Raw genomic sequence first — 27,435 nt, 5'->3', positions numbered from 1 at the left:
GAGAATTCACAGATCCAGTTTCTCTTTTTTAATCTTCCCCTTAACATTTAAAGGAATCTACATATACTGTATGTGTGTGTGCTCAAATAGGGATTCTGGAAATAAAATAAAGGATACAATATGAATTACTTAACAGACATTAATTAAGAAGTTCCCCATACTTCTAGAGTTACAACTAACAGTCATTCTTGATGCCTACTATCTCAAACATCTCTCTCAGATAAGGCCAAGGATGATTGGGAATGTCTTGCTGCTTGCCTGCCGAATGTCTGGGATCTCCGTTTTCTTCATTTTCAATCATGTCGAGTCATCTTGTAGTGGTGCGTCAAATATTCCCATCCAATTAGAATTAATTCAGTATTGAGGACGTGAAAAATAATAACGGTAACTCCACTGAAATTGTTTGAAACTAAAGTAACGAACCAATTTTGTAAAATGTAAGGAGTAGAAAGTACCGATATTCGTGTTAAAAATGTAAGGAGTAAAAGTAAAAAGTCAAAAATAAATAGTAAAGTAAAGTAAAAATATCTGAAAAATCTACTTGAGTACAGTAACGAGTATTTGTACTTTGTTACTTACCATCTCTGGCACACAGACACATACACAATCATACAAGGTAAATATGAGTTGAATATACTTGTGTGTGTGTGTGTGTGTGTGTGTGTGTGTGTGTGTGTGTGTGTGTGTGTGTGTGTGTCTTTGTGTTTGTGTTTGTGTGTGCTCACAGGATATCATCTATCTTGGAGAGGATGTGTTCCGCACAGGAGCATTCCTTCTCCAACGCCTGTTGGTCTTTTCCTCCCTCTGAGTCCAGCTTGGACAGCTCGTCTTCAGCCAGAGTCAGACCCATGCTGCGCTTCTGTCTGCAAACACATAAACATAAACACACAGATAACATTATTCACAGGGCCAACATATAGAGATAACAGCTTCTTACGAAACTAAGCTATAACAGATTTGTTTCAGGAAAAGTAAAATCATTATTGTCAGAATGGTTCAGTAGTGGAAGGAAACTAAGTACATGTACTCAAGTACTGTACTTAGGTAAACATTTGAGATACTTGTATTTTACTTTTTTTCCATGCCACTTTCTACTCCTTCTCCACTACATTTGGCTTCACTGCGATTATCTGACAGCTTTAGTTACTTTACAAATTAATATATACTTTTAAACTATTTTAATAAATACTCATCATGCACAACATTTCCAGCTTCACAAATGTGAAGATTTGCTGCTTTGCAAAACAAACCTTGTGAAGGTGTCACTTTAAAAATGTACAGATTAAAAGACAATTATTAAAACTATAACAGTAAAATCCTGCTTTTACATGAATGCATGAGTAATAATAATATGATGATATAATATATTAGTATAACAGTCACAGGCAACATTGTATTAAGTACTTTTTTTTCCTTTTAGTACCTTCAGTACATTTTCCTGATTGTACTTCATGCTTTTACTTAAATCATTTTTCAATGCTGGACTTTTACCTGTATTTTTACAGTGGGGTATTAGTAGCTTTACTCAAGTAAATTATCTGAATACTTCCTCCACCACTGGAATGGTTATACAGTTGTGTGACTCCTACCTGAAGTCCTCCAGGTTCTTGTGCAGGTCTGGTAGGAGTGTGTCCTGTAACCCCTGGGTGTACTGTTTGCAGAGCTCCTCAGGAATCAACTCCAGCCTTCGCTTCTCTGTACAGACACACACACACACACACACACACACACACACACCAAGAAATATTATCTTATCGCAACTCTTAACTCTAACTATGTTAAATGAAATAACCACATTTATGAAACTAATTAAGAAAACAGGCACAATAAACATATATGAATCTTTCTGAAAAGACAGTCCATCCATCCATTTGTGTGTCCAACACTTTGAACTACATGCCTGACTCCTACTCTGTGGTAAAATATTCTAAACTGAATGTAGAGATACCCAGATCTGAAACACAGGAACTGTATCTTGACATTTCTTTTGTCAATGTTATTATAAAATTCAGTGTTTCCGCTATCCGTTAGTTCAGTTATAGCAGGTCACAGGCTCAGTTTCTAGCTCCTTTGCAATCCCTGGCTTTTTGCAAAATGATTTAAATGAGCTCCACGCAGTGAGGTATACAGATGTTTACATTTATTTATAAGAAAAGAGCACTGGTGTCACATTGATACTTAGTATTGGCAAATAATCTGAGTTAAGTATCTGAGAGAAAAGGTTGGATGGTGCATTCCTAACTTTTATTGTCTTTTCTATCCCTTACCCACTTCAGCAGCAACTGCCTCTGGCACTGGTACTTTAAGATTCTGAGAAAGACAACCGGAAAAAGAAAGAGAGTTACATCAACAAATATATACAAAATATTCATTAAGTCTGAAATGTGGTCTAAGAGAAAAGAAATTAACTAAAGAAAAAGCAAGAGAATGACATACTGCTGTTCGATCCATAAAGAGTGTGTGGAACTCTATGAAGAAGCGTCGGCTTTCTTTGGAGCTGGTTTGCTTGTGCATGTCAGCGTAGAGATAACAGAGCTAACGGAGGGAAGACAGAAAGAGCTCTATAAAACTGTCAATGTGGAGTTCCTCATCTCATTTAGAATATTAGTTTAAGATTATTTTGTCTTCACTGTCTCAAAACATGAACAATACATATTATCTCATCAGAAACCTTTTTCAGACCAGTGAAGGCATTCCACAAGGATCGATCCTCGGCACACTTTCATTTATATTCAAATAGTATTTACTCATATTTTTTGCAACACAGCTTTTATGTCTTTTGTATGTGCCCAGTTTTTTTGGAAATTATAAAGTGACTATATATTTGTGACTATATATTTGTGACCCGTTTTTTTTAAATTTATGTCTGTAGAAAAGAATGGACTTGAGGGTTGAGAGTCACAGACAGGGTGGGGAAGTACAGTAGGAAGTATTGAGAGACAGACTAACACATTGTGGTTTTGGTTTCTTCATGGAATGTGTTGACAATAATAAAAATATGGAATTTTGCCAGTATTATCGTTTAAGAACATGCAAAGTCCTTGACACAAACAATAAATAAAATTTGTTGTCTGCCTGTTTAAGTACAATAGAATACAGTAGAGTAGAAGTATGTGATATTTGGGTTCTTCATATTGGTATAATCCCACACTGCTGTCGGATTGATAACATGGGTATTATTATACCTTATTCTTTATTGTGTGTGTGTTGCGTGTGTTTGCATATATACCAAAGGTGCAGGGTCAAACTGCGAGACAACATGATGGAGGAAGACTGCGAGGTGAGCCGGCCGAGACTTCAGCGAGTCTATACTCTGGAAACAGCTACACAGTCCATTAATCTGACAGAGAGAAAGAGAGGGGGATCAATACAACAAACTGCTCCTGAAACTCCACATCAGAAGTCATTTCATTTAATGAAAACATGGAGCCCTCAGACTCCTGAAGTGACAGCATCATTCAATCAGGGGAAGAGGTTTATTGTTTCACATTTAACTGTTCATTTACAATTAATCCATTAGTTGCTTAGAAACATCTATTTAGATACCTGCTCTTGCTGGGAGTCAAAGTAGTCATCTTCTGCTCCGATGATCTGGGGGTTGAGGAGGTAGGGAGGGCTACCCACAATGCACTGAGTACTGGAGTCCTGAGTGATACACATTATATATATAAAAAAAGGAGTTTCAAATTAACAGGCAGGGTATATTCAGCCTTGTATGTAGGCATGACTAGTCAGAATTTATTCTTACAACTAATAAATAACTAACAACATTTTTAATAATTTACGATTGACTGTTTGATAAACCCCTCACCTGAACAGCGACTGTCCAATCACAGCTTTGCAACCTAACTAGGCTTTTCAAGCTTTGATTTCTCCACAAGCTGAAGTGGTGTGCATTGGGGTTGTAGTAAGAACGTTATTCAGTACAAAAAGAATTTGGAGAGGGATGGTGTCTTTTTTTGCCTTCCCAAAACCAAACCACAAGAGACACAAAGTGTAAGGAAGGGATTAAACTGTGTTTTTCTGCTGCATAGACAGCCTTACGTTTGCCAGTTACATCGATTAAAAACTTTTTTCTCTTAAAATGGTAAAAATGAAACAATAAAACGTGAATCTAACCTCTGTGTTGCTTGTCCAATTATATGTTTCTATATAAGTTATGTCAAAATAAAATAAGAGTCTGTTCTTAGATTATTTCGTATCATACTGCATGGTAATACTAGGAATAACTGGCTCTACCCTGCAAAACAAGAACAACGCTGCTCCTTGGTTTCCATGTCTTCTACATGGATCACAAACTGTTGATAATACTTTTTTTATTTAGGACATGCAGCTTTAGCTTTAGCTTTTTTTGTATTTTAGCAATCAAGTGCATATTTAAGACACCTTTTATAGGATTCTACAGTTTTTACAGTTAGCACTTAACGTACAATATTTAATTTTCTGCCGCTAGGGGTCGCTCAATCAAAACAACAACAAAAGAGAGGGCAATGCTGTCATTACAGTCAGCTTCTCCTGGTTAGGATTCCTTCAGTTTTCATCATTCAGGAGGTTTCACGTTAAAAATCAGTGTTTCTCCCACGCTGTTTGCCTCGACGGTGGAAAGGCTGTGAGCCGAGCTGCTGCTAAACTGGATAGAGAGTCAACTCAACAAAAAATACAACATGGTCTTATCAATTTATATACAACAGGTCTAGTCGTTTTTAGATATTTCAAGTTACATATTATACCTTCAATTGGCTAAATAACTAAATCAGCTGATTGTGTGTGTGTGTGTGTGTGTGTGTGTGTGTGTGTGTGTGTGTGTGTGTGTGTGTTAGAGTATATTACTGTGTCAGGGGTGTCCTCAGTGTCAGGCGATTGGCAGAAGTTGAGGCCACCTCGGCGGCTGATGTCCGGGCTCTGACAGGGCGTCTCTCTTTTGCCAGGACCCTCCATGAGGGGGCTGCTGTGCGTCTAACACACACGGATAGAAACACACAGACACACACACACACATATATTAATACACACACAGAACAACACAACACTTAAGCCAAATTGATTGTTTAGTCTGGTGCTGAATACTGGGAAATCCCAGGGATCGGAAAGTAGGACCATTTCATCCCTATTTATAGAAGTTGTGATAAAAAAGGGAGGGAAGTTATTACAAAGGAGTCTGTGTAAGCAGTATTTTCAGAGAGGCTTCCTGTTGTAACATTAGATCATGGGTACTCTTACAGTATACTTTCATTAATGTTCCTCTTTCAACAGCAACATCTGATCGCTGGTAAATAAGTTATTGTCATTTAAAAAAAAACATAAAACACAAAGCATGTACAAACAAGTTTAAATTGTCACTAAAATCCCAAAAAGAATCATGTTGACACTGAAGCAAAGAACTCTTTAGGAAATGGAGCATCTACCTAAAAGGCTTCTACCTAGAAATTGTTGTCTTTCATCTTCATTATTTTTTATGAGTAATTAGTAATTTTGTGTTCTTTTAATGTCTAAACTTCTTGTAATGGCTAATCTTTCTTACTATTTTATGGAAATAATTGATATCTGGTTTCTATATCAATGTGCTTAAACCTTGTACATTACATCTGTCCTTGTTTTATATAAGGTTAGTGTTCTTTGTGCATTGTCAAATAAAGTCACATAACATCATAAAATAGTTCCTAGAGCCCAAGGACCCATTTTCCAATTGCTTGCTTTGTCTGTTGTCTGACAGTACAAAACCCAAAGATATTAAATTTACAACAATATAGAACAGAGAAAATAAGCTGGAACCAGTGAATGTTTTGTATTTTTACTTGATAAATGGCGTAAACAAATAAGTAATTATCAAATCTGCAGTCAACAAAAACCACACTTGACAAAATAAGTATAGAGTGCTTCTGGGTAATGTCGTTCACCACAACCATTGATTTTTATACCCACAGAGTTATTGTTGGTCGAGGGCCCATCGTTAGCGCTGTAACTCGGTGAGGACTGGGTCTGTTCCCTCAGGGGAGGCCCACTGTCCCCCTCCTCAGCCTCACTATTCCTGGACCCTGTGGCTCCATCCTGAAACACACACACAAAATTAGTTCACCCTCTTATCAGTTACCGGGGACAAAGATCCTGTAGACTAAAGAGCCTGCAGTGACCTGTGGACGTGATGGTGGAGTTGAAGCTTAATTTATACATCAGGAAATTAAGGAAAAATGTTGCCCAAATTGTCACAAAGACGAGAGTTTTGACACATAGTGAGTGGTGATTAAGGGTTGGTGAATGGATGAATGAGGTTTAGCAGAATCCTTTACACCAATTTCTCTCATGTGCCTGACAAGACATAGGTCTCCTTTAAAAGCAAAATTTAGGTATTTTTCCACCTGGGTTTAATTCTCATAATTGTGGCCATTTTGACTGTGGATCATGCTATCTTTGCACTCATCACTTCTGTTGTAGAGATACAGGAAATTAATTATTGAATTGTATTGGCTACTTGTGTTTTATGTAACGATAATTGTATGGCTGAAATATGATACAATACATATTTATTGGAAAAAGGCCTCTTGAAGCTTTCCAAATAAACTCCCATTTTACATAAATACATTTGAATGCTTGTCTCTGAGTCTGACCAAAAGTCAACACAGATATTAGCCCACTTGATTAACTATTGTAGCTGACTGCATGCACTCTCTTAAATTATTAAAATTTGTGCAGTTTAAAAGAAAGCAACAGTGATATAACAATTCCTCAAAAGGGACCAAAGCCCTTTAGGATGTTTTTGTAATATCTGTTGATCATTAGTTGAAATACCATCATGCCACAGTATATGAACCACCATTGAAAAATTTGAAATATTCTGCCACAAAAGCGCAATTGGGTCCAGTCAGATGGCTGAGAGGATTATTCTATAATTCTGAATGGAAAGTCCTCTCTACAAATAGATGTTATTTTGTTTTGTACATGAACAACAAATTAGAAAGGGCAGAAAGAGACAAAGATTCTTCTCAGCAAAGTTGAATAAGAAGAGAATGTTGGGGCCCAAACTATTTCAAACATAAATAATGCATTTGGTGTCTAAATTATATGTTTTTTTTTATCTCTGTTAAATAGTAATTATTGGAGGAAAGAAGCATTGATAAACAGCTAATTCATAACATTTAAACAGTAGTGTTATAATAACAATATCATTTGTGTCCTTACTTTTGGTCAAACAAAACTGTTTAAAAGGATTTATGTAAAATTACGGTTTAGGTTTAGTTTTCTACCTGTAATAATACTGCTGCTGCTGCTGCTGCTGCTTTGCTGAGCTGCTGCTGCAGCAGTGAAATGTGCTTCTTGGCTTCCTGGACCTCCTTCAGTAGTTTAGGCCGAGGGTTTCTGCTGTACTCCTCCTCTTTTGCCTTAACACAAATAAATCCCAAAGAAGCCAAGTGTAGGAGACAGTCACACATGAAAAAAGATGGTTCAAGTTATTTGATGATCTCTTGATTTATGGGTCAAATGTGTATAAGTAACTGATGGGAACATGATACAAGGAAGACAAACCATGCTCAACATATTCAGGAGATGGTAATATAATGTATATAATTTCCTGTATAAGGAAATACACACAATCTCATTGCATCATACACACACCTGTAGGTCCTGTTGCTCCTTGGTTAGCATCTTCTGCAAGATGTCAGCCTTCTTGCTGTGTGTGGTTTTGTTCTCATCCTAAGAGAGGAAATAAAGAGGAAACAGTCAGCCGAAATAGTCAGAAATACTCTGGAAAAAATACATCATTACATCATTATTACTGTAACACACACACACATGTGAGCGAAATGAACTTGAAAACACACAGGAAAAGTAAAGTAAAGAGAAGTGATACTAATCGGACTGAAAGTAAAAAAGAAAAAAGGGGAAACGTGGACATTCATAAATAAATACAGTGTATGAGAAAGAAAAAAGATAGGAGGTAAGCAGATGGAACAGATTGTTTACAGTTATTTCAGATTTTATGAAAATGAAGTCTCTAGTTTGACACATTCAGTGTTACAAAGAGGACAAATCGTTGACACAGTGCAGCAGTTTTGGTCGAAGCTGGCAGAAATGAACTGAAACGATGGGGCTAATTAAAAATAATGAGCTGTGCGGGTTGTACCAGCCAGATAAGCTGCTGATTTCATGAACCTTATCAGTGTTAAAAATAAGCACTGAAGTTACAGTTTGTGTGTGCGTGTGCGTGTGTGTGTGTGTTAAATTTGTGATTAAACAGGCCTACAGTTTTTAAATAATGTAATCTTTAACTCATGATCTCTATCTATTCTTCAGTATTTTATTTATACCTCATATTTTATCTTATTTGGTCACACATGCATATGGTTATGGGATTGTAACATATTTCTGAAGAATTATCTGGTTTTGAGAAAGTTTAGAAATCAGACGTTGAGGATTTGGTATTTCTCTGCACGCTGCCTTGACCTATTAGTGAGAGCTAAATGCTATATAATGAAGTGTCCCCATCCCAAACGATAGAGCTCTGATAAGTAGATGTCACATATGGAACGTTCATTCTTCTTTCTTACCCCATCAGGCAGAGAGGAGGTGATGTGCTCCCCACCTGGCAGTGCAGGTGAGTGGGGCGCTGAGAGAGAAGAGGGTGGGCTGACCTCTGCCCCTTCCTCCTTCTTTTCCTCCTCGTCCTCCTCCAGAGGGATATTAGGAAGCCCTGGAGGCCTCCCCAGCACTGTCAGGGCTACATAGGAACCCGCTGCCAGAGAGGAGTCATGGGAAAGGAATGAAGGGAGGGTGAAGAGTGAGAAAAATGCTGATACATGTATAAAAAGCAAACCGTGAAGATGTGATCAGCAAAACCAGCTGTGAGAAAGAGAACAATTTGACCACATAAAAAGAAATGAAAAGAACATATTAATGCTGATATATTAGGTCATGAATGCTATGTCTTGTCCAAGCCAGCTGTGCACACAAGTGAATAGGAGAACCCCAAACCTCTCTATTGAAATTAAATCTCGTATATTTATTTCCACAAGAAATGAAGGTCTTAGTAGCTAAGACTCAGAAAGTTGTTTGTTTGGGGGCATGTTTGTCTAAGCACATCACAGTTAGCCCAAATATGGATTTAATGACTCCAGTAACTAAAAATAAATCTCTACGGCCGATATCTCCAACACCGGGCAATTCATACCAAAACAATCTAGATTAATAAATAGCACTACAGGTAAGAGGGAAAATATATATTTCTGATTCTGGGATAAACTGTCCCTTTAATGTGCCAAATCACTGACATAATACTGAGTGAGCAAACAGCATACAGAAAATGTAATTAGAAGTGCATACTTACATTTTATCAGCTTTACAACCTCTATGTGGTTTGAATGTGTAACTAAGGTCCCATTAACCTGTCAGAAAACAAAAGCATCAGGAGTTCAGTTCACGTGTTGCACTGAGTAAAAGCTACTGCTGTTGCTCCCTGCATGCATTTTAACATGAAGGCCTTTACTTTAAAGCCACAGTTGTAGACAATGGCAGTCATCCAACCGTTGGTTTTAGAGGGTGTACGCATCACAATGACACTTTCCAAATGAACTGCGTGTAGACGACCTATTACTTCACACTCTCAAATCATTTCTATTTGCTAATTAAGAGCAGCTATAATAAGATTCCTAGTTAAATGATTGTGAAGACAATGGGAGGCAGCTTGAGTCATGATCTGCAGCAGTGAATGTTTATTTCCACAAAGAAGAAACCTGGATTTAATCATGACATTCATTCCTGTGAGGAAGCTGTGTGGTCGCAATGTTTTTTTTGTTGTTGTTGCAGAAATGATGACATAACATTCACGCTGTTACTTGAATTACACAGAGAGACAGATGGGGATACGCTATAATGTGAAACAGTGCCTTCCAGCTGAACTGGGAAGTTGGAATTTAGGAGTTCTCAGTCAGAAATTTCAACTGGAACTCCCCCTAAAGTCAAATTTTTGACTCAGAAAGTTGTTTTGACCCAGAGTTAACCTACAACGACTCAATATGAAATTTCTAAAATTTGCGACTAAGCGAGTGCTGAAATTGGATCAGTACTCAGCCTTGTCAGATGAGTTTAGGTATCTGAATTGGTGCATCTCTACACAAAGCTAAAGCTTAACAGATGAGTTTCATCCTTTAACTCACTTTCAGACCAAGAGATGTTTCTGTTTCAGTTTCTGATCCTGGAAGTAAGAAGGAAATAAATAATTCCCACCTTAATGATCCTGTCTCCTGTCTGAACACCAGCTCGCATTGCAGCTCCATCTATCACAAAAGACAGAACAGAGCCAAGTGTGTTGTGGTCAAGTGTGTGTGTTTTGCAATCTTTGTGAGGACCAATTTCTATTTTAAACCATTGTACAAAGGACATTTCTGCATTGTGAGGTGGGAACTCACTTTTTTTCAAAGGGTTGCTTTAAGGTAAAGACTCAATTTTAAGTTTAACATTAGAATAACCGTGAAGTATAGAAAGACAAGACAGTGTGTTTGTGTGTGTATATATATATATATATATATATATATATATATATGTGTGTGTGTGTGTCCTACCTTCTTTTACCAGCTGCACAAACACAGGGTTGTCTCCACTTACGGTCAGCCCAAAGCCATTTTCATCTCTCTGGATTATCACACACCGCTGGACAAGACCTATCGTTTGCACCCAAACACACACAAACTCATTGCATTAGATCACATGCTACCAATGGTGTCATGACATAAGCTAAAACTAATTTTGGATGTGAAAAAGATGATCCAACTTCATGGTATGATGTCTATGGTCTGGTGCAATCTTCGTCTTGTGGGAAACATTCTCCACACAGGAAGTGACAAATCAAGAGACTGAAGCAGAAAAGGTTTTTAAATAGAAGCCTGCTCTCTTTCTAACAAAAGCTGGACTCGCCGTCAAAGGATGTTTTTCCTCTCTTGTCTCTTTGATATACTTCTTATCGTAACATAATATGAATAGTTTGAAAACTTTTTGTATACGTTCAAAGTAAAAAAGAATTAAGAGGACCATTCATATAAAAAAAATAATATTAAAAAATCTGCATAAAGGGCACCTGGGTAGCTCACCTGGCATGTCATTCCCCCGCCCTCTGCCCTTTCATGTCTATGCTGTCCTGTCAAAATACCAAGTGGCAACATCCAGGCCTGAAAAAGTAAAGCCAATGCGGAAGTGCCTTGAACCTGTATTCTTTCTAATAGCCATAAGAGGGTGACTCCACTGCTTGCAAAAATAAGTCAGATTGTATATGAATTGATGTATTACCTCATTAAACATTTTTCCTAATGAGTTTATGGTCTCAATCGCTAGTTTCAAGTCTTCTTCAATACAGAATGATGTGCTAGGGAACAGTTTTTAGGAAACTGACTTCTCAGTTTCTCCTCATTCTGTAACAGATAAAAGTGTGTCTATAAACAATGCTATGGAATAGATGGAGAGTATGGATGGATGGAGTAGGTTTAAAAAGTGCCCTGTGGAGGTTTACATTCATTTCAACCTCACCAAAATGCATTGTGTGTATCCTTAAGGCCTAACAAACATTATGAGGAAATGCTTTCTTCCTCATGAAAAAGTTGTAAAGCAGATTTTTTTGAATATTTTTAAATTGTGCTTAAAATGTGTGTACACATTAGCTAGCTTTTAGTCTTCTTTTTCACTGCCTTTGTGGGCACGTTTTTACTAGCAAAACAACCATGAAACAATGCGCAGGACTGAGTATTGCGTTGTAGAAAACATTGCTCAATAGTGCTTCTAGTTGTCAAAAACGTTTTATTAACATTTAACCTCATATTTATTAATCCACCCTTTTTCTGTTCTATTGACTATTTGGTTTGTCCCATGACCACATGCACAGCCAATGGTACCCATTTAAATTAGCCATGGCCCAGTAAAACCAGTGCCTCCATTTATGAATTCATTCATATTCCTATACTCTAACTTGCACTTACACTATACCCAACACCCTGAAATCTGCAAAGACCATCTGCCAGTTTAAGAGACCTCCATCAGGGATGTTTTTCCTGTAGCCACTGAGGGAGTTTAGTGACTTAAAATCTGCCTAAGCCAGGTTTTCCTTCTCCCACTTCAAAGAACTATCTGAGATAGCTGAGTGGATAATTGGTTGTCTTCTGGCCTCCATGAAGGATCCTCCAGGGTGGGGAAAAGGGCAGGAAGGATTAATGTGAAACCAGCAACCCAGGCAACCACCTTTACAACTTGTTTCTGCAGACACCCCACACCATCTCTGTTCAACCCTGCACCAGCCCCTGTGGTAAACTATGGGACAATTCATATCTTTAAAGTGTAAATCAAATGTACGTCGAAGAGATAAACTTGAGACTAGGCTTGTCACGATAAACAATAATAAATTGTCCCAGAAATTATTGCGATAAACGATAATATTGTCGTTCTGAGACCATTTTCATCTAATATAATGATAATGGCATAATAATGCAGGTACACCTTTTCCAAATATGTCTTTGATCTCCTTTAGTATGTCGTCTTTCACGCTGTTGTACAGTTGTGGAATTGCCGTTTGTGACACGTATGTTCTCCCAGGCAATTCGTACTGGCTGTCAAATGTTTGCAGCATTCGTCGTAAAAATTATCGAGCTCATTTTTTTTATCGTGCGATTAATTGATTTATTGACTATCGTGAGAGGCCTACTTGAGACAGAAAACTTTATTCAAGAGTACAGAAGAACAAGACTAAAACTATATAATTTAAATCAAAGTTCACTTACTGAACTCAAAGCTCTTACATAACTTAATCAGGTCTGCAACTAAAAAAATATTTTTATTTTTGATTACTCTGCCAAATTTCTGGATTAATCTATTATCATTTTGTCTGTAAAATGTTTTAATAAAACATGCCAATCATAATTTCATAAAACCTAAGGTGACATATTTAAATTGCTTGTTTTGTCGGACCAACAGTCGAAAATCTTAAGATATTTAGTTTACTGCCATATAAAATAAAATAAAACAGCAATTCTTTACTTTTGAGAAGCTGAAACCAGGAAATGTTTGGCATTTTGCTTGAAAAGTGACTGAAACTATCAATCAAGATAGTGGGCGATTATTTTCCTGTTGATCGATTAATTAACTAACTAATAGTTTCAGTTCAAAATGCAATCTCAACTCAATGTCTCAACACTTACAACTTTCTTTCAAATAATAAATGCAAATGCATTTTGATTGCAAAGTGCTGTTGTGGTAGCCTAGAAATCTAGGGCACCCTAGCGGCAGCAAATGTAATTTGCAGCCAGGGGGGTCTAGGCACTCTCCGTTGGCTTGTGAGCTGGAAAAACCAAACTCTAGTCAGGCCAATCACATCGTGTATAGAGTCGGTGGGCGGGCTTATGGCTGCTGCTGCTGGGAACAGCGGTCTTCTGGAAGACTTAGAGTTAAGCTTTTCTTTGAGAAAAGAACAAAGAACGGCACTGAAGTCATTCTTAAAAAAGGAAGATGTGTTCGGAGTTTTGCCGACCGGATACGGCAAAAGTTGAATCTATCAACTATCCACTACCTTTTTCGTTGCTCTGCTTAGTTGTAGTGTTATCCTATTGCGTGTAGAGGGAATTTGAAAGACAACCGTTTTTCCCACCCCTCGAATTGAGCCCTGCCAATGGTGAGCTCCCAGACCCAACATCTTGATGTGGGTCTGGCTTGTCAGGCTACTGTTGTGGAGGTTGTGATTAGAAAGTTATCAACAAATAAAAAAAATAAAAGAAACGAGGAAACGTCATTAAGCACAAACAAGGGAAGTACTTCACAGAAGAAATGCAGCAGCAAATTAAAGAAAACTAAACTAAACTAAATGTAAAACACAAGCATCAAAATCAGAGGACAGAACTATATCTGTGTGTCTCTTTACCTGTTGGGTCAAACTCATGTTTGAGGGAGACGGAGGATTTCTCATTCTTGGGTTTCTTGTCAGTGGGGTCTTTGTTGAGAATGCTTGGGGTCCTAGAGAGACATAGAGCAAAGTAAGAGCACACATATGAAATAAATAAAGAAATAGTTTGTTTAATCCATACAAAAACTGGGTTTTAAAAAGGCAAATTGTGTTTTTACAGGGGGTTATTGTGCTAGTCCATTTCTTGGGTGGGCACAGTGACTTCCTGAAGTCTCCGGTGACAACAAGAATTTACATTTTTACATTTCTGAAAGATGAAAGAAAATGTTTTTTGATCGTTTCGTTTTTTTATACCTCTGGACAAAGCCGACTAGATGTTTCCCTGTTTCCAGTATACGCTAAGCTAAGCTAACCGACTGCCACCTGTAGCTTCATATTGAACAGACAGATCTGAGAGTGGTATCTATCTTCTCATCTAACTCAAGTGAATAACCATATTTCCCAAAATGTCTACATTCAATGTACACATGTAACTATTCAAAAGCAGCTGGAAGATGTTTGGGATGTTAAGGAGTCAAAGATATGTCTAAACAGTAGGGTTGTCCTCGACTAAAGAAATTCTTAGTCGACTAACACTTATATGATTTTGTCGATTAATCGATTAGTTGATGTAATCGACAGCTGTGCTCTTTGAGAGGTGGTTAAGACTAGAAAAGCACAATATAAATGTAGTTAATGAACCATCTGTAAAACTGAGTTTCTCCACAATTAATCCTGCAAAAGCACCACTTTAAATCTTGTGTTTACCAGAAATGTGCTCATAAGTTTCTTGGAAATGAGTAATTAAGCATGAATAAGCATAAAAAATTACTCATCAACTAAAGAAATCTTAGTCGACTAAGACCAAAACGACCGATTAGTCGACTAATCGACTAGGAGGTGGCAGCCCTACTAAACAGGCGATCAGAAACCTGAGTAACAATATAAACCTGCTTTATATGTTGATGACATGACTCAGAGAGAAGTTGAGTGAAGTTGGATTCACCTCTCTGCCAATGAACCAAAAATAAACAAAGAGGTGGGGGTGTAACATACAGTTCATTTACTTTTAATACCGTCCGTTCCACACATAGTTGGACATGTATTCAGATCTTTTCTCATATGGACAACAGCCTTCTTTGCCACTCATACAGCGTACCATGAAAACTCACACCCTACCTCAGACAATGTCATGTTCTCCAATCATGTTCATACTATCAAAGTGAAAAGATAAAGTTAATATCTAATTTTGAATTAAATGACAATAAAGACCCCAACAGGCCTCTCTTTTGGTATTTGTTTAATATGCATACCCCTTGTGGGACCACTATATATTAATAGCAGAGGTTCCCCTGTTCTTGCCCCCCTCTACACCTCCTCCTACTCGTTCCGCAAGAGGGGGTTTTGTTTGTGCTGCTGTTCCTCCCATGGACAATGGGGGCCCTGGGCTTTTAACAATGGCTCCCACGTCAGAGCCAACTTACTATACTGTGGCTTTGTGGGACAGATTCCCGGAAACGGAGACTGGGGTTCTTGGCTCGGCTCCAGTTTCCTGAATGTGTGAGAAGGCTGGGAAAGAAAAGGAGGAGAGAGACGGGAAGGAGGAGGCACACATGTGTCTTTGAGGAAAGATAGACGACTAGGGCTGAGGAAATTTCAACTTACATGTAGCTCCCAGAGTGTGTGAACAACCATGTCTAAACTAACCTCATGGTGCAGAGAAAAGATGAGATAAATGAAATCCTGGGATATCAAATTCAGACAAATAGGACACAAAAACCAAGAATATGTGTAAAATGAACTAGACTAAGTAGAAGAAACTGATCCTACTCTCCTAGACACAACCAAATTGTCACGGGTACAAACTAAAAATGGGGGACATTGTGTTGAATAGGAGAGAGTATTATGATGGTAACCTCTTTTTCTGTGAGATTGGAAGGCCCACTTAGGGGAGCCTCCATGCTGTGGTTGGAGATTAGCAGTTGATAAGACATGGCGAGACAATGACAGATTGCATCCTGCTCAGGGGGTGGCAAGCAGCTAAGTACATACTGGTTGATAAGAGGAAGGAATTCAGCTTTCAGCTTCAGCTTTATTTAAAAGCACATTCATGAAGCAGTTTATTCAAAACGTACTGTACCGAGACACCTGAAAGCATGGTTTAGGGGTGCAAGGAGAGAGATGTTTATAATTGACTGGTTCCTAAACCCCTTCCCTGTGCACAAATAGTCAAATCATATCTTAGTAACATTAACTGTAGGCACAGCAGGCCTGTTAAGCTTTGGATTTCTTCACATGTTGGAAGAGAGATCCTCGATATTTACAAAGCAATGCCACCTAAAACCAAGTGTACAATGTTAAGTAAGGCTAATATATATCGATATTATATCTACATCGATATATGAGGCTAGATATTGTCTTAAATTTTGGATATCGTAATATCCTGATACGGCGTAAGTGTTGTCTTATCCTGGTTTTAAAGGCTGCATTACAGTAAAATTATGTAATTTTCTGAACTTACCAGACTGTTCTAGCTGTTTTATTATTTGCCTTTACCCACTGCCATTGCAGCACCAAAGGTTCAGTAGTTCACCAATCAACAATTACAAAAGGAAAACATTTCATATGTCCATGTGAAACATTTACTGGCACCACGATAAAAGGGAATCATTAATTTACTTATTGTCTAGCATCACCCGGCTGGGATACATGTCTGCTGGCTGATTTGTTCAGACTTTCTTTAGTTTCTCACTGCACAGTTTCCAAAGAAGTAACACAAACAAAAAAACATGCAGCAATCAACTTGTGTCTCAAATGCCAAAAATACCAGACAATTCCTCTGGGATGATAACGGCAAAGCACTCAGCTCCAGAGGGCTGGAGACAAAAGCCCACTGAGGAAGAAACTAAAAGCACACACTACATACACTAGACCTCGATGTTTATTATGAATGCAGCGAGATATAGTGAAATACAACATGTTTTATGCCTCAATAATAGTTAATTGATGATTCGCCTACAGGCTAAATTAATGCAACACTATTAAAAAGTAAGAAATAATTGCAACAGCAGTGCAAGGCTCCAGCATGTAACTCATGGAATAAATTGGACAAATAACCTAATGAGAACCATGCAAAATTCATTTATTATGTGTTTGTATAAATCAACAAACAGGAGCAAAGGAGAAGACTGATTTGTCGACCACTTTTCCTTTTACTTAATTCACTTTTTAACTTTCATTTTCTGCAAGTCATACCTTAATGTACTTATCTTTAAAGATACAAAAATAATTGGTTTAAGAATAAGGCTGATATTGTATATTTATTTTGTTGTAAACAAACCCAAGCAAATGAAAGGACCAAAAACAACAATCAGTCTGTTAATACTTTCTGACTTTCCGTTCCTACCGAAAACGTAAATCTTTCAAAACAGGGCATGAATATAAACAGTACATTCATTTTCTTTGTCGTTTTTTAGCAAATAGTACTCAAACAAGAGACAATACAGTATTTGTTGGGGACTATTTTCAGTGGCGGATTAATCCACATTTGGTGCTCTAGTGAGTATTTGTGGCAGTGGAACGGTGTATGTGGGATAGAGTCAAAATAAACTGTGTGTGTGTGTTCATGGTAATGAAGGAACTTGTCACCCAGTGCAACAGTGTGTCTCGTTACGGTGTTTTTAATAGTTTGTGGACAACAACGGAGCTCTATGGCACAGAGAAAAAAGATATATCAGGTTTTAGATACACACAATATTAGCTATAGGATTAATTCACCAGACTAAATGGAGCTTTCAAGAAGGATTTTTTTTGTATGTCTGTCCCATTAATGAATCGCTGCACATTTGCATCTGACATCACTCGACTCCCACCGCTGTATCACCACAAACATCCAAATTTAATATAAGCTTGTGAACTCCCAGGAATGATCTAATCAAGTAGCCCGTAAAACATTTAAGACTGTTGGTACGATAGAGTCTATGTATGAAAATCCTTACTCACACAAGACTGATTAGGATTACAGCACTGGCATACAGAACAGTTTGTAATATGAATAAAGCTTTATGTTGCATTCATGTGGTGTCGGAATAATCTAAAAAAGTTGTTCCGACTGAGAAAATTCCCGTGAATGCCCCTTCAAGAAGGAACAACAACTCAGAACATCGGCAAAAATGTTGGTACACGACTTGCCGAGCTGACGTCATATTACGCAGAAACATGGCGGAGGAAAGTAAAAGTGTGTAAATGTTATGGTAAGAAACTTTTTAATAATTCACTGGGGCAGCAACAAGTCTGGAACAAAATCACTAACTTCCCAACTCAGGAAATGGGATCATCCGAGGATCATGTGAATGCACCATTCATTTCCAAAATGTTCCCAGACCAGATGAAGTGTTGATAAGCTCCTCAGGCTCATAAATCATGATTATGTTGATAACTTGACAACACATAGTTTAAATCTTGATGGCTTTATCCACTTTTTTTGTGGGCTGACTTATCCAAGAATGATGTAATGTAAATACTGTACATTTATTATCTGGCAGTGTACAGAGAATATAAGATAAGAAATGTATATATCCCAAGGGAAATTGCTGGAGAAAGCCTCACAACAACCCCCTCAAACACAGTTTAAAGTCTGTAATTATTACAGACTTCTTACTGCACAACGTATGTTATTTGACCTGTCTGCTCTTTAGTTATCTGTCATGATAAAGCTTTGTTTGTCTTTAGTGATGAATATACTGTACAATATCTAAATCAATATAGAAAGAAAAAACAATTCCAGCCACAGACACATTGTTTTGTTCATGCACAAATATCACACAAGATCCCATTCAGTGGTTAGTATGTTTAGACACTTGAATTGTGTTTTAATGCTATTTCAAGGTTGGGCATCATTCTCAACTTTTGCAGCTGCTATGGTAACGCTCTCCCTCTCATACATTATCCATATGATATTTAATGAGCTCCATACTGCTGTTCATTTATTAAAGATCAACTTACATGTGTTGACGAGATCAAGAGCTAGAGACCGACAGCATGTTTAGTTGCAGGGATGTCATGCTGCATGTCAGGCTTACAAGTTGTTTGCTTACTGCTGCATTAATAAATCATAATATATTGTTTTTATTATTTATATGACTGGCAAGTTACTTTTTAATGAGGGTGCATACTTTGGGTGAAGAGGCAAAACAAACGTCAGGCTGCAACATCCAACTTCTGAACAATACAGTTGGTAGGATGTTCACTCTCCATGGGCATTAACAGTAAAACAATACTGAAATGAGGAAATAAAATAAAGTAATGAAATTATTCTTCAAAGTAAACTTAGAATAGATGATGTGAGTGTTATATTGTACTGTACATGCTGTCAGGTTGGTAGCCATCCTGCAATGATGTGTCTCCAGCGACAGTGTCAGTCAGGAAGGGCCAGTGGTCTGGTGGGCCTGACGGACATTGTTTAACAGTGATGTCACCACTTCCCGTCAGAGCCCGGGGTAGGGTGGAGAGTGGAGAGGGTGGAGAGGGAGAGGTCGGCAGGCGGGAAAACACACAGATCAGCAAAACTGCGTGACAAAGAGCAAAAGAGCTGGTCCACGGCCTGCTGGCATTCAGATTGATCACACACCCTCGATCTAAGCATCGCCTTTACACTTGGCTGAACTCTGTGTCATAAAACAAACAAATAAAAAACATGATCTGGCAGTTTTAGTCGTATTAAACTGAAGAGGACAGATGAAAGAAACTAGTCTACGCCCAACAATAGGGAGAACAGGCATTATTTAGAACACGTACAACTTTAAGGTGGCCAGTTTACACAAATCATACAGTACATGTCGTCTCGTTTGACCACATCGAGGGGGGAAAGCGTTAATACCGGTTCTGAATAGTCACACTCTAAAAAGCCTCATCCTGGCTGCATCCCACATCCTCCTGATTTCACTACAAGACCTCTGTGGGCCAAATTTACATGCATTTGCATCTGCATGTATTTAGCTCCTAATTTACTACAGCAGCAGCTCATTTTGCAAGGGAAAGAAAGCCCAGTGGGTGAAGTTCAAGCAGTGGAATGTGTCTATAGTCACCAGGTGCTCGTTTTACCAAATATGCCACATGAGGAAAAAAATCTCTCTCTTTCTCTCTCGAAACCGACAGCAAAGCTTTTGATGTTATCAAACAAAGAGAAATGTTCTCCCCTTGTCCTAAATTGGTCATTAGGCGTAATGTGAGTACTTCCTTGTTTTATGAATGAAGCAGTTGGAAGTTGAAGCAGCCGTGCTGTGTGTGTTTGACCAATCAGCGACAATCATCCCTGCAAACCCGACCCCGAAGGTTCCTGTACATTCAGGCCCTGTTTACACGAGAACGCTCGTGGGTAAAAACTAGTGCTGTCAAACGATTAATCGCATTAATGCCATAGTTAACTCACAATTAATCACACATTTTTATCTATTCTAAATGTCCCTAGATTTCTTTTTGTCCCATTATTCTTTCTCATTTTAATGCTCTTATCAACATGGAAAAGTGGATCGGCTTGCTTTGTGCTTTTGTCGCCTGGCTTTGACGAGGGGGCGGAGAATTCACATCAGCTGTGTGCTTGGCCATCAAGTGGTATTTCAGACTGGATGTGCTGCAATGATGGCTCAGTTCACAACGACAAAACCCACAGATCACTTTGGTCTTGTCAATGGAACCATTTGGCAACTTTTTAAAAGTAAACTTTCCATTCAGAATCTTATTGACATCCATTTCTGTGTCTCGCGCTCGCCATCCACTCAAAACGTAACGTTAGCCTACTACTCTTTGGCCGGCTCGTAAGCCCAAACAAGTGTGTGCGGCGTGCCTGTTGTTTTGTTTCCGGTCTAGCTAGATCCGGTGTGGTGTTGTTGTTTTTGTAACGTTACTAGTTGTTGCAACAGCATGTGAAAAAAACTACAAAGTTTGCTATGCCAAAAAAAAACGTTAATCTCGCGCTAAAAAAATTGACGCCGTTAAAATGGGTTTGCGTTAACGCCGTTAATAACGCGTTTAACTGACAGCACTAGTAAAAACGTAAAAATATTTTATCAGATGTGCCTTTCGATTAGACGGCGATGGCGTTTTTGGGAATTAAAAACACAAAAAAGTGAAACCACCCTCCAGAGTGGAAATCTTAAAAACGCTCCACCGTCGCGTTACCATCTAAAAGGGTAAAAACGAAGTCTGCAGCCTCTATTGTTGTGGTGGCTGGCGATCAATCCCATATTTTGTTACATAAATCAAAATATAGAGTGATTACTCGCCCAGGGCCACTCCGCCATTGGGTATCCACAGCCTGCCTATACTTGGTCCGGATGGCTTTCAGCTTTGATGATATCTGACTTTTACAGATAGCGTCTTTCTCGTGTGGATATGACTTCCCTCCAGGTACAGGATACTGCTGAAGAAATTCGGTGCATAGGTCTATATATTTTGACTGGCAGGGCTCCCAGTCCACGCCCTGTTGTACCACCTCCTCGTCTGTCCAGACAAAACTGTCAGCTTTTGTTGTTCACTTCGCCATGTTTTGGTTTTGCGCTACTAGGGAGAGAAGTAGAAGGAAGGTTCTACGCAGGTGCGCGGACTTGGTGGTGTTGTGTGGCAGTGCTTCACACTACCACCTAGCCGCCTGGTGTGCATACTACATCGAATTTCACACACTTTTGTGTCACCATATGCACGCAGATTTCCCCCCCAAAACGCTCGTCTAGACGCAGAATAAAAAGTCATAACGCAACGCCACTTTTGCGTTTTCTCTTCAGATCGTTTCCGTCTAAACATAGCCTCAGAAAGTAATACCCTCCGATCAGGGACTTTTGGGGAGGGGGTAAAAAGGCCTCAGAAAATGTCCCTTGAACTAAATTTAGACCCTTGTCCGTGCGGTCAAAACACAACGAGTTCCTCAGAAGGTTCCTCGTTCCGGGGGAAGGTTCCTGCAAAAATTGTAAAAGTAAATCGCTGAGATCTTAGAAAGCGGGACATCCCTAAAAACATGTCCACAAGGAAACACGATCAGAAAAGTTATAAACAAACAGACCTCTCCTGAAAAGGTCATGCTACTTATTCCTATAGTTGCACAGGAAAACCATGCGATCACACAACTACAACATTAGAGTGTGTATATAAACTATGATGGATAATAGACGGTTTGTTTAATCTTTTTACTTTTTGCTGATTGTGTTTGTTGCCCTGTTGGACAGGTTGTGTTATTTATTAGCAATGTTGCTGTGTTCACAGATCTCAGCAATTACTTTGGACAGTACAGAAATGAAAAAAGCATTGGCCAGAGCTACGAAAATAAAACCTAAGTTCAATAAACTGTAGTTTTCCTTTAAAAGGCCTAAAAGCCAATTGCTTCTAGCCAACCTCCAGGAAACGGTGCTGTGCCTTAAGTCACTTCTACTAGTAAAAGTACTGTGAGCCCATCAAGCCCTACACAGTGATCTACAGTGGTTTTAGTCCATCCCTCGAAGCTAGGCAGACAGGAGAACATGTCCCATGCTGGGGGTTTTCACATCCAGACAGTAAAATATCACAAATGTTAGGAGAAACCTCGCAGGCCGCTCAAACTGAATTCTTCTCACTGAGAAACCCTTGAACAATGTCCAAGAAGTGACCTAACCACTGCTGGAGTTGGTACAAATGTTGCCAGGCAACTGAACCCCTTTTTTTTTAGTAGTACAGGAGTCAGCAACAGTGTAAAGTGACAAGTAGGTACTGTTCTTAAGTAATATTTTTACTTTTACTCCACTATATTTCAGAGAGAAACATCATACTTTTTATTCTACTAAATGTATTTGGCAGATGGAGTTACTTTACAGATTAAGATTTTACAAACAAAATGTGTGATCAATGTATAAAATATAACACTGTGTGTGTGATTAAACTATCCAACCAGATGTAACATTGAAATGCTGCTTACATGTTAAAGCATTAGTAATGATTTTAGTACTTTAAGTACATTTTGCTGTTTATGTTTAGAGTATTTTTACAGATACTTAAGTAAAAGATGTGAGTACTTCTTCCACCACTGAGCTTCAGTAACAACCTTCAAAATCCACGAAGTGTTAATCACGTGACGTCATGTAAGAGCAAAGCTTTGATGTACAGATGCTCAGTATGCGCTGTGCTTTCATTACAGGAGGGATGCCCCTTATAACACCAGTATGAAAAACTAAGGTGGCAGCAATCAATCTAACATTTTTTGTCACATGAAATAGTATGAGGTAGACTGGGTAAACCCAGCCCGATCTGCCGGCGATATGATTTGCGCCCTGCAGCTCAGGCTGGAAACCTGTACGTTTATCTATCCTGCTTCCGTTACAAATTTGCGGGAACCAATCACAAACTGGCTTATCCACCGCTATTGGCGGGTTTAACACGATGACGATAGAGAAGCGACCAAGCAGCTTTTTGTTTACATTCAACATGGCGGCCACTGAAGCGCAACACTCCATGGCAGCAACCATGGATGTATTAAGAGAAACCCGTTGATGCTGCTGTCGCTGCTACGCACCCGGATCGTTGGTCTGATTGGTTGAAGGACTATCCAATTGCGTACAGAGTCATTTGAACTATGCCCTTTGATCACTCCTCTTGTGCAGTAAAAAATACAGAGCAGACTCCCCAGACTAATGTTCAATCTTAAAAGATTGAGCTTGGTCTGGTGATAGCAACACTAAGTACGAGGTTCAATTCCAGTGGAATGTAATCCCATCAACTCCTTCAACTTGAGCATGATTCATCATAAAGCAGAATGTGGCCCTCTGATCGGCACACAGAAATAGAGTCACCAGGGTTGAATGGCACCGGCACTCCAGGATCCAGCCAAATATCAGCGTAACAACATGACATCATGACTTCACGTAAACATACACGCCACTTTCCTAAAGCCAAGTTCCGTGTTATCTGTAAGCATTTTGAGCTATCTGCGTGTATGTCTACGCTGTATACAGCGGACGGCAGTCTGCAACATCACAGTGTAAACATACACGCCACTTTCTAAAGCCACGTGGCGTGTTATCGCGAGGCTACGTGTTATCGCAAGGCTACGGTTGGTTTTAGGAAACGTCACACAAGGGTTGGGTTTAGGAACAGAAGAACCAGTTGGGATTAGGAAAAGAACTGGGTTGGGTTTAGGAAAACAACAAATGTAGAAAGAAAATATCACACGCGGGACACGATCCCCACTCTCCTGGGTGAAAGTCCTGTGTTTTACCCATCCTCCACCCCGACCAACCTCCCTACGCAGATTTTTGCCCTTTCATACTACTCGCTATGGCGTCAATTCACACGCAATCGCAAGGTAATGCAAGTCAATGGAGGCCAAACAGCGTTGATAAACACGCTAAAAAGCGAGTGTGCGTCTTCATAACACGGCAATAATGGCATACGAATTGGCGTGTCATACATACGCCACTTCATGAGATCAGTCTGGGCGTAAGGACACCACAGCTTCGACATCCCGCTGGAAACCAACGCAGGCGCGGAGGCCACCCAGCTCACCGTTGCACACTGGCTAGCGGGATGCCCAGCAGAGAAGACGCGGTCAGTGTTTAATTCCTCCACGCTTGCCTCGGTGCCCCTCGGTGGTCTTGCTTGTCCACGTAGTCGAGATCGTAGCCATAGGTTTGTAGCTGATAGCCATCTTCACCTTTTCCTCTGTGTTTCCTCTGATGTTTACATTTGAAAACCTTACCAGCCAGACTAGCAGAGTCAGCAGGAGACTGCTGAGTCCATTTCCCTATCCTGATGAGCGACTCGTAGTCATCAGATAGCCACAGAGATAGTCTTGCTGGCTTGAGATCATCTTCTCCACCTTTTCGACAAATGTGGCTTAAAACTGGATACATTTACATTACAGCTTCCGGCAGACAACCACAATGCTTGACGCATGTGCAAAGAGGATATAATGCCATCAATATGTGACAGGGACCAAATATAACAGACCATGCCCTTGAATGAAATGGCAGATTTCTCTGGGTTTGAACATTGTTGGAAACATTTGGGATAATGTAATGATAAGTACAAAACTCAATGAAATGGTTAACATGGGTCTAGTTGTTTTTAGACATGCAGAGAAGTTACATATTATACCTTTAAATGCTTATTTTCCCTCGCATAAAAATGCAATAGTCATTTAAGCATATCATCTTATCATGTCATAATAAATCTAGCAAATCTAACCTGAGCTGCACAATACTGCAGCTATATCTGTGAAATCCATTTCAGGGTAGACTTTCCCTTTAAGTCCGTCCTTTGGTGTGTGTCATGCTTTCCACTTCCACAGTCAGTTTTAACTGTATATGGTCTTTATGTGGAATTTGTGATGGAAACATAACAGAGAATCAAAACTACAAAAAATGAGGCCCAGTCTTGTTAAAAACGCAGCAAAGCAGACGAACAGCTCAGTCTTCTCTGCAGGCTTGAGGTCAAGAAATCAAATGACTTTGTTTGACTTTCTGAGGCAGTCATGTGTGCCTTTGTTTCGGCATTTCCTCAGAGGAAACTCCTGATTATTGAGTGTAAAAATACACAAGTGACTTATGTGGGGTGGAATCTGAAAAGCTCAAAGTCAACCATTAATGTTTCGAAAACAATTCACCTCATATGGTTCTTACAAAAACGTTTCAAGTTGGTACCAACAAACTCCGGAGCTGCAGGACTTATTTCTCTGCCAAAAACCAGGCGTAAAATGGCACAAAATAAATGTTCCTTACATCTGCCTGTTTTTAATGTGATCAATAAAGGGCAAGTCATATGATCATACAATCAATTTGTATTGACCTATACAGGTTAATGTGAGTTTTTAACTGTACAACGCTGCAGCCTGTTGCAAAGACTTGCTGTCAGTGAGACTCGTGGATTAACCCTGTTGACAATCACAGATAACTAATGTGACTGCGACACATATGGAAAGAGTCTGCTGACCCCCATAGGACCCTCTGTGAGAATATTACACAGAAATGTTCCAATCAGTCTACCTTCAGTCAAGCCAGACAATAAAGAAATTGTCTCAGACTGGGGTGAACTTGCTCTGGAGGTTATGAACAGAAAATGTGCAGGAACCTCTAATATAAGGTAACCTTTTAGGGGCCACAAGTAAAGAATGAATCGCTCCAGGAAAATGCCCCCTGTTGGCTGGGAAGGGGAGCTTGTCATCAAGTGGGGAAAGGGGGGGGGGGGGAATACCGAGACCCCAGTCTCCGTTGAGAAATCTGTGTATTTTAACTTCCCCTGAGTTTCCCCAGATTAGACATGGAAGTTAAACGATCATTTAAAAGCTCACATGTATTATCAAAGGCTTGTATCCAGTTCGGCGTGCATCCAGTAAACCAAGCCCCTTTAGAGACTAAAACTCAACTTTTAAATGATATTCCCTACCGATCCCATTGGCCATCCTCTACCACCACAATTCGATGTAAAGTCAAAAACAACTTAGAAACGTGGGGCTTTTTTGTTTATTCATTTTATTGCCGAATTTACCAAAATACCGAACTAAATGGTAAAATTTTGTTCCACTAGTTATGCATGTTTGCCAACGAGTAAGATAACCTTAAATTGAGTTTTTTTAAAATGGAGTTTGGCGTGATGGATTTTCATTCCTAAACCGATTCAGAAAACCATTTCAACTTGATAAATCGTATATGCTGTTTAAACAGCAACGACGAAAAGGAAAAAAGAAAGATAAAAACAGCATTTAGCCTACCTGTCAGTGAGTGTTGACTGTGTGCCACTCATTGGGGCTTCCCTTACGAGTTTCCGACGACTTCACCCAAATAGCATGTTTATGATAAAGTCTGAATCGTATTTATTAGATTGGCTCCTTTATTTTGTCTCCTTGGTGTCCGTCCATATCCAGAAACGTCGAAGAGTCGTTATTCCCAGAATACAGTTTAAAAATCCCGTTATTCTAATGGGAGTGTTGGTTGAAAAATCCCAGTGGGGAACGACGAATGAAGTTATAGTCATATATGTATCCTAAAAATCCACAGAGTTGCAAGAAATAAAGAAAAGTGGTACTTTTTTTCTTTGGGGTGTGAATGTGTTTCATTGGACAGCCGCTGTCGGCATCAGCAGAGACATCTGAAAAACCGTCAACTAGCCTACTGCACACAACTTGCTTTAAATGTTTGTCTAACTTTCTCAGATTACCTCCAAGTCCAAGTTGAGGATATCTCTATTTTTCCTTAAGAAATACTTCCACGATGACACTCTAGCCTATTCCTGATTATCCTGGGAAGAATTACGTCAAACTTTGGCTGCTAAATCCAAAATGAACGTCCAGAGTCCACCGCGGTGAGTTTCTGTAGCATCCTCCTCGGTTCACTTTAATCCTCACTAAATGTGTACGACAGTCTGGGTTTTTGCTCCACAGTTGATGTAAAATGGAAAAAAGGAAATGCTTTGTCCCCCCTCCCCAAAAGACTCAAAAAGAGGAGAAAAACCCACCTTCCATCCTGTTGCGTTCAGGAGCTCCTCGTACTTCGCTAAACTGTCAGATTTAATAG

At 39.2% G+C, this 27,435-nt stretch overlaps 1 protein-coding gene across 4 annotated transcripts in view; it reads right to left on the bottom strand.

Moving 5' to 3' along the window:
• LOC116055900 (rho guanine nucleotide exchange factor 12-like) overlaps positions 1–27,350 on the bottom strand; it is a 47,116-nt gene extending 19,766 nt beyond the window's left edge. For 2 of the 4 annotated variants that reach the window (XM_031307946.2, XM_031307947.2), the window contains exons 1-16: positions 26,634–27,349; positions 13,886–13,977; positions 10,554–10,652; positions 10,219–10,268; positions 9,320–9,377; positions 8,544–8,728; positions 7,612–7,689; positions 7,242–7,376; positions 5,923–6,048; positions 4,831–4,956; positions 3,547–3,645; positions 3,230–3,340; positions 2,437–2,535; positions 2,268–2,310; positions 1,590–1,695; positions 726–863 (exon numbers count right to left, since the gene is read on the bottom strand). In XM_031307946.2, coding sequence (XP_031163806.1) covers positions 726–863; positions 1,590–1,695; positions 2,268–2,310; positions 2,437–2,535; positions 3,230–3,340; positions 3,547–3,645; positions 4,831–4,956; positions 5,923–6,048; positions 7,242–7,376; positions 7,612–7,689; positions 8,544–8,728; positions 9,320–9,377; positions 10,219–10,268; positions 10,554–10,652; positions 13,886–13,977; positions 26,634–26,665 — 1,577 coding nt within the window. In that variant the 5' untranslated portion in view covers positions 26,666–27,349. Of the gene's footprint in view, positions 1–725; positions 864–1,589; positions 1,696–2,267; positions 2,311–2,436; positions 2,536–3,229; positions 3,341–3,546; positions 3,646–4,830; positions 4,957–5,922; positions 6,055–7,241; positions 7,377–7,611; positions 7,690–8,543; positions 8,729–9,319; positions 9,378–10,218; positions 10,269–10,553; positions 10,653–13,885; positions 13,978–26,633 lie in introns of all 4 variants that reach the window. The other 2 variants (XM_031307949.2, XM_031307948.2) reach the window with 2 other exon arrangements.
• Positions 27,351–27,435: the final 85 nt, after the last annotated feature.

The sequence above is a fragment of the Sander lucioperca genome, chromosome 13, assembly GCF_008315115.2.
Source record: "Sander lucioperca isolate FBNREF2018 chromosome 13, SLUC_FBN_1.2, whole genome shotgun sequence".
Lineage (NCBI taxonomy): Eukaryota > Metazoa > Chordata > Actinopteri > Perciformes > Percidae > Sander > Sander lucioperca.
Note: the sequence above shows the minus strand (reverse complement) of the source record. Positions and strands in the feature narration are given on the sequence as shown.